The sequence below is a fragment of the Thermobia domestica genome, chromosome 5 (assembly GCF_964235325.1).
Source record: "Thermobia domestica chromosome 5, izTheDome1.hap1.1, whole genome shotgun sequence".
Lineage (NCBI taxonomy): Eukaryota > Metazoa > Arthropoda > Insecta > Zygentoma > Lepismatidae > Thermobia > Thermobia domestica.
The window spans coordinates 85,601,097-85,613,801 of NC_137458.1; the positions used below are offsets into that span (position 1 = coordinate 85,601,097).

The window sequence follows — 12,705 nt, forward strand, 5'->3', positions numbered from 1 at the left end:
ATCAGAACTGTTTTCATTAACTTGTTTTCAATTGCCAAAAACGAAAGCAGAAAATATCCAAACTACCTTGTTTTTACCTTTAATCGGTATTTACAGTGGTGTATGCAGAAGTGTCAGGATGGGGGGGGGAGGGCTCAAGTTCCCATGTTCATATGAGAGAGAGAGAGAGAAATTATTTACTTCTTTCTCTTTAAAAAAATATTTTTTATTCTACGTTTTTATTAGTCGTCTTTTCCCCTTTTGTTAAATAAAAATACCTTTCTCTGAAACGTGTTTATCCAAAGATTTTTGAATCTCCTTTTTTCCGTATCATAATAATAATAATAATAATAATAATAATAATAATAATAATAATAATAATAAAGAAGAAGGAGGAGGAGGAAGAGGAGGAACGAAATAAAAAAGAAAGAAAATTATAAACATTTTCTTCGAAAGAAAGAACAGTATTTCCCTACCCTCCTAAAATACCATGTGTCTCTCAATTTTGGGAGGGAGAGATAATAATAGAATGAGAGTTTTTAGGATGCAGAATATTTTTTCTTAAAAAAAATGGGAAAAAAAGGTTTTTAAAGCATACAACCCCCTTGAGCACGCCACTGGAAGTACTGATTCGAAATTTGAATACTACATACTAACACTGCTCAACTTAAATTGTCGCTAACTTCACAGCAATATCATTTTTTCAAAAAATAAATATGTTACCTTTACATGAAAACTACAGGTTCCCGAGCGTACAGCGGCCTCATCAGCCTGCCACTGATGAGGCTTTGAGCTTTCCGGTACATGTTCCTTTTTCCGCCTAAAACTGTTTCGAAGGCTACTTCTCAACCTGTCCATTCTCCGAGGGCGGTCTCCTTTGTCCACCTGAGGAAATAAAGACAAAATATATTACTTTATACTGATTTTTTATAAAATAAATAAGCAAGCAAAGAAACTCTTCCTATTTAAATAACTTCTCATATTTACCAAAAGTAGCTTCAGGGTTAACGTACATGTCTCTAGTTAAGTGGTTCTCAATCTTTTTTGACTGACGGCACACTTTACTGAACGCTCACGACATCGTGACGCATTTGTTTGATTTTTATTTATCATAACATAAACTGTAATTAATTAATTAATTAATTAACCCTTAACTAGTCGCGTGAAAAAAGTTACTTAATTAGTCGCGTGCGGAATTTTGTTCCGCATAATAACTACATAGTAAAACTCATGTAATATTTGTTTTTTTTTAAATTTGTATTTAATTTTAGGTTAAAATATTTGTTTTAAAAGTCGTCTTAAGTTATTTTATGCTATTGACTAATTATCCTCCTCCTGCAAGTTCAGTCCTCCTGCAAGATACAGAAGGCCCAGCAAGGCCTTTACTTCTGTTATATTAGTATTTTGAGCATCTATTCTCTGCTATAAGCGACCCTATGTGTTTCAATGCACTGGTTTGTAAATTCAACGATTCTCTCCAGCATAGACGTACTAAAGAATAAACTCCAAAATTCGCTCGGCGTTTTCGCTTCTTTAGCATGTCCTTTGACTCCTGGTAAATGGGTCAAAATATTCTGACTTCTTCGTATAATTTGCCGTGGAGCATGTGCGTACCATTTAGTGACATTGTCCTTTCCTAGAAGATATGGTCCCCGTGCAGTAGTATTTGAGAGTGATTTCACATGATCTGCTTGTGGCAACATTTCACCTTCATCTGCTGATTCTTCACTGGCAGAGATGTGGTCGCTTTCTTCAATGATATCTTCATCGCCATCTTCCATATCCGGAACATCTAAATTGTCGTCTTCAGCCAGAACTTCCAGCAACATGTTTCTAATTCTGTTCACATCACGTTCATGATGATCCATTTTGAAAGAAAAGACTAACTCTCTTCTCTATGTATTTATTTTCAGAGCGCACAATGCACATATAAACCGCTTATAACTTCAGTTGCTTACAAATGAACTGTATCTGAAAATATATTTTTGTAAAATAAATTTTAAAAAATAGTGGTGGTGGCGCTTGCTTGTGATATGTTTCGTAGTCACCGAATCGCTTAATTGTTGTCGGCTAAAAACAATAAACTGAAAGAAAGCGTAGAATTTGTAGGAGAAAAAAAGGGTAACTTATTTAGTCGCGCGCGGAACTTTGCTCCGCAAACTGCATCACTCCAAAATAAATAACAAAATATTCACTAGTGGCTTGGGCAACAATTCAAATATGTATTGTTGTTTAATCATGAAACTTTAAAAGACAGCTAGACAAAAGTTCAAAAGCATACGATCGAAAGTAAGGAAAACAAAAAGAGAAATGTAAAAGTGCGGAACAAAATTCCGCATGCGACTAATTAAGGGTTAATAATTACATAAGTGTAAGGCTATGAGTTTCTATAAAGTAGCGCCTCTATGTTGTACTCAGCATTGTTGCAACCACTGAAGGTGTCGATTGGTACACTGTTTCAGAATTAATTTCAACGCATTAGTAAATGCTTCATGATTTTTAAATACTAAAATTTCGCAAACACTATATAGGACATGTGACACACCAGTGTGTGGCGACACACCGGTTGAAAACCACTGCTCTAGTTAATAAATAATAGTGTTGCCCATGAGCAGGGATAAAAGTGGATTTGAAAGAGTAGGGGGACGGTAGGTAGCGGCATGACATCCCGCCGTCCCCCTATCTATCTTTGCCCATTCTAACTTTTTTAGGAACTGGGAGACGCCGTACGTATTTTCTGGAGGTGGGGACGGCGTCCCCCCACGTTCCCCTGCACTTTTACCCCTGCCCACGAGACGAGACAGGATTATCTCGATGAGTGATATACGAAACGAGAAAGCATTTGACGTCACCTTTTAGAGGCAATACTACCCCAAATTGTGTCTCGTGGATAACACTAATAAGTAACTTGAATAATAATAATAATAATAATAATAATAATAATAATAATAATAATAATAATAATAATAATAATAATAATAATAATAATAATAATAAAATAATAATAATACCACTACTACACTGAATAGTACTTGGCACTATATCCTCAAATGGCTGGCTAGAAAAATTTGGAAGGGCCCCATGAAAAGGGCTGTGGCCTGTGGTATAGATATTGGGAAGTCAACATGAAAACGGTGGTGTTACAGATTAGTAGTTAAAATTGTTCGAATTCGAACAATAGTTTGAACAAATATTCGTTATTCGAACAATAGTTCGAACAAATATTCGTTATTCGAACAATAGTTCGAACAAATATTCGTTATTCGAACAATAGTTCGAACAAATATTCGTTATTCGAACAATAGTTCGAACAAATATTCGTTATTCGAACAATAGTTCGAACAAATATTCGTTATTCGAACAATAGTTCGAACAAATATTCGTTATTCGAACAATTATACGAAAAATATTCGAATAATGAATTAGTCGAATTTTAACAGCACTAGTACATACATATTGCGAGGGTGCGATATCAACTTGTTAGATGAGGTGCATTAAGTCATTTATAAATGTGTGTCGTCATAGCGCTCATAATATCTGATATATGATTTTATTACATGTGATTTTAGCAATGACATGTGACATAGTTTTGAAATAAAGATACTTCAAACATCGGTACAGTTTCAGCTGGTTGATTTGATTACAGAAAACGACCGCAGCGCTCCGGCAATATAGTTGTAACTTCAGGCCAGCCAACTTTATACGCACAGTTATACAGTATTATTGTACAGCGGGGGACACTTCTAAATGGTACAGCCATATGGAGATTTACGGCTAAGGTGTACCATTTAGAAGTGTCCCCCGCTGTACAAACAAATATTTACAAAATATGTAAATTATTTTGTGTATTACACCTGAAAAATAATGTAAATATTCCAGGAAAGTTTATTAATTTTATTTTCATTATTAAATAGATTGGGGTGTCTTTAAGGGGACGGCACATGGGCGCCCGAAAGGGAGGGCAGGATGGGGCTGCTCCCCCGGTTTACGAAAAGGTATACATAATATAGTAAACCACGTATATTAAATACTAGAAATACCAACAGTAATATAGCAACCATGGAGATGACCCCCTAAAAGATTTTCTTCGGGCGCCCGTGCGCACCGGGCATTTGTCCTATTGTTTGGCGGGCCAGCCCACCGCCTTGCTCAATACATCAACTTCCAATTTTATTAGGTCTAGTTTTCTAAATCTTAGTTTACTACTCATTAATTCCTCATACACTAAAATCAAACCTTGGACTATGTGCACAAAATGCACACGCATTATAGCCGCCTCGACACGAATGAGCACAAAAACACATTTGGAGATATAATATAGGGACGAAAAATGAAATTAAATCTAAGTTTTACGTCCCACGCTTATGCCGGTTAGGCTAAAGGAGACAGTGACGATGAGAGATGAGTGAAATGGTGGAATGAATAAAGTGGGAGGAAACGACAGAACCCCGAGAAAACCCACGAGCACGGTGTTTGGCCACCACAAAGTCCACAAATATGGAGAAGAGATAAAAGTAATATACAAATGACAAATCAAAGTTCCAGTTTACAGGTTATCCGATCTGGTTTAAACCTGGAATGATAGCAGATTTGGATCTGTTATACGAGCTTATGAAATAATATGGTTTGCACGTTTATGGTTCCCGAGTTATGGACCATCATATCAGGGGTGTCATTTTGGGGGAGCACAGGGACAATTATCCCTCCTGAGTTCGAGAAACACATGTATTCTAATAAATTGTATACTACTATATTAACAAAAAAAAAAAAAAAAACAAACAAACAAACAAACAAACTTATTGTCGGTGAATAATCCTGTCCCCCGCCCTTGTAAAATCTAAAATAACGCTACTGCACCGATCTTGAGTGTTTGGACTTAATCAAATCTTCGAGAATAAAACAAAGAAAAGAACTATCGTTATTTACAATAAAAATACATGCAACAAACCTGTAACAAAGTGGATGATAACAGGTCGATTAGCTATGTTGTAAACGCACTATGTACAGTGACGACGCCAGTTTTAATTTGTGGGGTTATTGTGGGGTTAAGTGGAGGGGCATTGGAATTCTTTTGGGAAGAAGTTATTTTTTTGTATACCGAAAATAATAGTTTTATATCACTTGACGTATGTTACAACACAACATGTTTGGGTGGGTATTCGGAGGGGAGCGGACGACGCTAATGGAGGGCGCCTGTTCCCTCCCTCTAGCATGGCCGTCAAGGACCTATTTTTTCGGCAATAGGGAAATTTACTGCTAGGTCAAAATGACAGATATTATTACCCAAATATACGAAATTGTACGAGGGAAATTATTACAAACGCTTTCATTCAGATATATTTTAGTAACTAAAATGAAAATTCATGAAAGAACAGGGAGGGAGGAATGTACGGACTTCCTACTCACTGGTTTCTGTTACTACGAAGAAGTTTGCGGCTTTTGGAGAAAATTGTTCGATCTGGTATGGAAGCTTAACACTTTAAAGTGGATAGATTTCTGTATAGGGAAGAAATTGCGTCCGTTAAAAATTGTAAAGCAAAATCCAATTGTTCTATTAAGCGATGGATTTTTAAAATCAATTATACGGAAAGTTTTCTCGCGTTACTATAGCACAAGCACAGGGGCGCTTTTGCATTACATTCCAATCGATATAATCAACAATTAACGCTTTTCAACCAAGTCCATCCAAGGAGTCAGACATTCTAGGAGTCTGGAATGCAACAATTTTCATATTCTGATAAATCTCAATGGAATCTTACGTTAGTAACTTAGATATAGATAGTATTGTTTTATAAATATTTTAATGCATATTAGCTGAACCTAACCTGCGCGCAGCGCATCTTTCCCATATAAGCATGAATCTCCTTGTCATTCCTCAAATCTGTATATACATGTCCCTTTACAGACACAAGTGAAAGACGTCTCGATAAATATCGGCAAGGGTATCATAAAGGGAAGATGTTTTCCAATTATTTTTTTTTCAACATCTCGCACCGTTTGTACGATTTGAGCCTACTTCCGGTTGGAGTTTCTAATTCATGTATGATCAGAGTTTTCTTTCTTCTGGCATGCAATATGTAATAAGCATGCCAGACACAATTAATTATAATATCAGTGAGTGTTCATTGGGCAAAACATTCCAAACAATAAAGATTCATCTTAGACTAGAGAAATGGTTTCCTTCGTTTTTCATTAGCCATCAAACAAACGCCTGAGAGATATGCAATCATTATATACAAATATGAGGTGTTGGAATACATAACTCGTAGGATATGAGTTTGCTTTACTTTTTTAAAATTTCGACACTTCCAGTGTACCCCTTAAAATGTAATAAAGAAATAACGGCCATTTTTTTAAAATATTCAATTAGAACAGGACAACCTACACAAAATTTGGAATAGACCAATGAAAACAGCACGTTTCTAGCATTTGTGGTTTTCGAGATATCATTGTCGAAAGGATTGGAGACAAACATATAAATTTTCTTTGAAGACAAACATATAAACCTAGCATTTTAATATGCAGATGGAAAATAATTGCACTGCGTTATGCAAAACTGAACTAAGCGCCAAATTAAAAAAAAAAAAAAAAAACATAAATTGACAGTTGGTTAATGGTGCACATTAGAACGTTAAGCAGAAACGAAATGAGCGGAAAACGTCAATACCTTGGCTACATTATTGTTGGGGCATCAAATGTTATCATCAATAACTCAGTTTCTTAAAATTACGACAATGGCGCTTATTTCGTTTCTGCAATAACACGGTGCAATTATGTGTTAACAAGGTCTGCATTAAAAAAATATATCATTTAAGGTTGATTTGCCGTCGTCAGTACCTACTAGACGATAAGTCAAGGTAAAATCCAATTTTGAAGAGAAATGCAATAAGAGATAACGCTTATCACTTAAACCAGGAAGTATTTTTCTAAACCATCAAACTTCCGTCTGTTCCGAATTATAAGTAGGCATACACTGATAAGATTATCATAATTTATTAACTCACGTGTTTGCACTTGAAATTCATTTTACCGCATTATCGACTTAAATGATTGTAACTATGTTATCATTGCCATGAAGCTTCTAGAATTTCTACATTTCGAGCATAAACTTCTTTCTCTGACAAAAAAAAAAAAAAAAAAAAAAAAGTAATAGTTTGCTAAAAATACGAAGGTAAGTCAATAAGTAATTGCAATATTTTTCTATTGCATTTCAGGTTGGCTCTACCGCATTGTGTGTCACCAGACGTTAGATGTCTGTTGGCTTCGTCTGTGGTAGGTTGCAGCGTTATCACATCAGTCCGCTTTGTGCTGTTGCGAAGTAAAAGATGACCGCGATACCCTGTGTGCAACAAAGAAAAACAGCGTTCCGTCATCCGTTTTCTTGTGGTTTGAAGGTGTACCCAGAGTGCAAATTTATAGAAGACCTTGAGCACAATGCGACGATGATGTGTTGCCACAGCGAAGTGTTTAGCAGTGGATCGAACAGTTCAAACGTGGTCGAACGAGCGTGAAGAATGAGGAAAGAGCAGGGCGTCCAGCTACAGCAACAACTGATGACATTCTTGAATAAGTCCGTGCCTTGATTCTGGATCAGAGACGAGTGACTGTTGATAAAGTGGCAATTCATATGCAGATTAGTCACGGTTCTGCATGTAATATCAGACATAACAGGTTCAACTTTTACAAAGTCTGTGCGAGATAGGTTTCGAAAAAACTCGATGAAGAGCACAAGTGAAACCATGTGACAATCTGTCAGCACTTACTGGACCGTTACGCTAACGAAGATGAAGCGTTTCTCAGGCAAAATATCACTGGAGATGAAACGTGGATTCATCAATTTGAATCTCAGAACAAACGCCAGAGCATGAGATGGAAGCACCTCGGATCTCCCGTCAATAAGAAATTCAAGTGTCAACCTTCTGCAGGGAAAGTGATATTCACAGTTTTGGGACTCTCAAGGGCCAATCCTGGAAAATTACCTGGAAAAGGGTCAACAATAAACAAAAGAAGGTACAGAGATATGCTGATAAGCAAGCTGCCTGCAATTCGTAATAAACGCAGAAGTCTGTTGTCGGAAAGCGTTCTTGTGTTACATGACAATGCGCGTCCACATATCGCCGCTCATACCGCTCAATCTCTTCAGACGCTGAGTTTCGAGGTGCTGGAGTATCCTGCATATAGTCTCGATCTTGCTCTGTCGGATTACCGTCTCTCTGATTCACTTAAAGATACTCCCAGAGGCCATCGATTCAGCTCCGATCAACAGGTTTTAAATAGGCAGTTTACATAAGATGTAATAATATAGTAACTCTAAGTTTATAACTTTCCGATATTTACAGACGAAGTAATGTAAAAAGTCTTTTGCATGAAAGATGGGTAGACAGTTAGTTGTATCGGTTTTATGTAGAACACCCTGTGTATATTTTTAAGAGGCCGCGGCAGCTCAGTAGTAAAGCGCTCACTTCAGGTGAGTGGAATTCCTGGTTCGATCTACCTTGTGTTAAATAGGCACTGTGGTGAACGAGACCGCGTGTGTGATTTTCTCGGGGTTCTACCATTTCCTCCCACTTTATCATTTTCGTTTAAAAAAATCTTAGAATAATCTGTTTTCGCTAGGTAAATAATAAATTTATATATTTAACATATGCTTTTATCAGTACATGAATACACGTTTGTGCTTCTTATATCAATTTCTCTGGAAAGTATATTTTCTTTATGAACTAGGTTCTTTCACTGCATTATCTTCTACACTGATCTTCCCTTGACCGTAACTGCTTCTCTTTTTACTTTCCCCGAATTTATTTGAAGCGTTTCTCTATTGACGTCTGTGTGTCTCAGCTGAATTTCAGGAAATCCTTTTAACAAACAAGGCATCACATGCAAAATAAATTCAGAACTTGTCGCAAATTCTCAAGGATTTAGTTAAGAAAAGTATACGGTCAACAGCAATACTGCAGCCATGGTAAGAGTTCGTAAATACTCCCTTCTTTCTACGTATTTACAGATGCGAAAACTTACTTCTTGGGTCACTGTTGAGATTGTATCGGTATTTAGTAAGCTACTTACGGCCATTTCCGGTCAAATTTATGTTGTCTTTGATAGGGATTTGAGTAGTAATCAGGAGATTTTACGAGTGTTTTTGAATGAACATTCTTTAAGGATGAGTACGTATCTTGCACGGAAGCCTCAAATGTTGAGTATTCGAACAATCACACATTTCGTTCTTAAGCTTCTGAAAATCACTAAATAGATTTAAGACCGTAATATCCCATTGCTGTCACGACCAACGTGATCTCAATTTCAACATAATTCGCACACACACACACACACACACACACACACAAGAAAAAGTAACGAAGTAGCACTCGAAGGAAAATCAATCTCTTATGACCTCACAGTAAGGGTAAATTCAATAAAAGAAAAACATATACATGTTATCACCTGGGTTAGTGCAACCAGACAGGCAGCCTTTTCTCTGGATAACAATAGATCAGCACAAGGGCAAAGCTTTGCCCCACAAGCAAATGAGCTTCTGCGGCTCTATTGTATGCAAATTTGTAGTCTCGACGGAGTCACCCATTTTTTCTTCTTTCTTAAATCTTGCATGAGGTATATTAGTATTCACTGCACATTCGTACTTCCCGATATTATGAGATGCTACACTGGCATACTATCTAATATTTCATATTTTTTTCTCGAATTTATTATTATGTAGTTATCTCCTGTAGAGATCATCATATTTAACCATTGTCAATCCACTGCTGGATGAAGGCTCCCCCAGTTTGTTCCACAGATTTCGGTCAGATGCTTTTGTCATCCATTTAATTCCTGAGAAAAGTCTGGTTTTTCATCTTGTGTTTGGTCGTCTTTCGGGTCGCTTTTTATCTGTGGAAATCCAATGTACACCAGTTGTAGCCATCTTTAAATAATTTGTTTGCCTTGCTATATAGCCCGCCCATCTTCACTCCTGCTTCTCACAATCTTGATCACATCACATGTTTTTTGAGAGTGAATCCATTCATTTGTTTCTCTCTCTCTCTTCTTGTTATTCTTACCATGTATTTTCCATTGTTTTCTGCGTAACTCTTAATTTTTGGGTTGCTTGTGCATTCAAGGTTCACATTTCTTATACACACAGAAGCACTGGCAGAATACATTAATTGTACATTTTTCTCTTACGACACATTGGCAGTTTGTTTTTAAAAAGTGAAACCCAAACTTGAGAATGGATTTCATGCCATTTTAAAATCATCTGGCTATTTCATCACTCATTGTGCCAGTTGATGTTTTTAGCTGCCCTAAATGCACATATTCATCTACTATTTCAATATTTTCACCGTGTATCTTTAAGCCTTTCTTCTTTGTATGTTGGTTATGCATTACCTTTGTTTTACCTCTCGAGATATCACTGCGTATTTACTTGACGCTGATTGATTCTTTTGCTATATAACAAAAATAAATTTTAAAAAATAGTTGCGACTGAATCAAAATGAAGGTAGAAATGAATTATATGACGATCATATGTACTCTTTTTAAAGAGTCCTTATTTCAGTCGCGTGGCAATGTAAGCTTGGGGTGAAAAATCTCGGTTCCAAGTGTTTCTCAAGGTTTTTCCGTTTCCTTCCACTTTCACATAAAACGAATATATTATATTATCATTATTATTATTATTATTATTATTATTAATTATTATTATTATTATTATTATCCTTTTATTTGTTACCTATTTACTTTACGTGTCGAATAAGGGCGTTCTAATTAATGATAATTTAAATTAGTTTCAGTTTTACACTATACAACACGTGTTTTTGATATAAGAATAAACGTAGCATTTACACAAACTACAACGATTTTATCTCTGAGAAATCTACAAGCTTCATTCTGCAGTTTCCCTGGACCGATCTCAACCACTGAAATGGTGAAATGTAACAGAAATCGAGAAACTTCCAACATACAATACATTATGAGACGCAACATCTAGGATGTGCTGGCTGCAGTGTAGCTTCTCGCTAAATCGATTCTTTTCTCGGTGGCGTAATTTCCAACAGTAACAGGCAATCATATTTTCGTTGGTGATAGCTGCTTTTGTTTATGTTTGTTCTTATATCCTGACACATCATCGTCATCATCATTGTCATAGCCATTAACTCCAACAAGACTTTTGTGATTAGACGAACTCGTACAGGCGAAGGCTCGTTCTTGAGCTAACTTTCTGAAAATGAAGGTATCGGACAAAGATTCTTTACACTGGAGGAAGCATTATTTTCGTAGGTGTTCTCTGGTATATGTTTGGGCCCACTAAATTTTCCAATAACGTATTTACATTCTGCATTAAGTGTACTTTTTAGATATATTTCCATAAACATTCTGAAAGCTTCTGGTATTTTTTTTCTGTCAGGTATTTTCTTTTTCGTTTTTCTGTTATTGATCTTCATCTTGAGCGACAAAAGAATGATATTTGCACATCACAAAGCTAACTGAGCGAAATGATCTAAAGCCTACATATGTTTATACTCAACTCTACCGTAAGAAATTACTGTTGAGATTCAGTATTTAGTGCAATGTTACAATTTAAAAAAAAAAAAAAAGTTTTTGTTTTATCATAGCACGTTCAAAGAACGGCAAATCAGTATAATTCATTCACTTTGAAGTCAGTTGTGTCAAAAACCTCTGTCTTTGCCAAGTTATTCTCACTTTTCTCCTCAACCTACCAAGCCATCCAGAAACTCAAATAGCCTATCGCAGGTGTCTCGTTAATATCGTATCACGATTACACAAAATGGGACATGGATTCGGGATTGTTCGGGGCTGCAACCGGTAACTCGTAATACGAAAGGACAACTTCTTGTTCTCTCATTGCATGGTCATAATTATCGAAATTGTGGAAAGTCTTCCTTTTAGCAAGTACAGCGATGTGCATAAGTAAATCCTGCGACAAGCACAATTGGCTGGGTCCAGTGAATAACCGGCTAAGTCGACATTTTTTTTTTTTTTTGAAAATTGAGATTTTACAGGTATAAGCTTCTTTTGGTGAGTTCTACATTGTGTAGAAGCGGCTAAGACGAATTCTTAAAATTGAGGAAGTTACAGCATTTTGCACAATCAGTTATGTCACAATTAACCATGTAACTACTGTAAAATTTACCTTTAAACTGCTCTCCTGTAAAATTTACCTTTCCCGACTTAGCCGGTTATTCACTGGAACGAGCCAATTATTGCATCACCAACCTCCATCAGGATGTTCAATTAATTAACGAGCAATTGGTCATTTGCGTCACGCAATGCCAGGGCCCTCTCAAAAGGCGGGACCCGGTGCGAGGATGTCGCTGCCTCCTCTTATGCCGCCACTGATAAATATGGACATAAGGAAAAAATCATCCTTGAATTTGCTTCATCAGAATACGAATAAAAAAATATATAGGTCTAGGATCGTGACGCTGAAACTAGAAATTATGCACTTTCAGCGTGGTTTGACGTCACAACTTGCCCATCCATCTACACCTACATGGCATTAACTAGTTTTTTCTTTCTTTCTTAAAGAAAATCCATTCCCTCCCCCCCCCCCAAAAAAAAACGCTGTAACATCGAAATCCCAACGCTCCTTGGCGGAATATGAATTATCGAGACTTGACAGCTAAGCGACGTTCTCTAACCTAATGATAAAATATCGATTATTCTTACAACTCTAATACACCTTTTTGTATTTCGTAAAGAATAATATTCAGT

The 12,705-nt window shown here is 36.4% G+C and overlaps 1 protein-coding gene across 6 annotated transcripts in view; it reads right to left on the bottom strand.

The window, feature by feature from the left end:
* numb (NUMB endocytic adaptor protein) overlaps positions 1-12,705 on the bottom strand; it is a 431,069-nt gene that overhangs the window by 67,737 nt on the left and 350,627 nt on the right. For all 6 annotated transcript variants that reach the window (XM_081758768.1, XM_081758766.1, XM_081758764.1 and 3 more), the window contains exon 2: positions 703-864. In XM_081758768.1, the coding sequence (XP_081614894.1) occupies positions 703-837 (135 nt within the window). In that variant the 5' untranslated portion in view covers positions 838-864. The remainder of the gene's footprint in view (positions 1-702; positions 865-12,705) is intronic.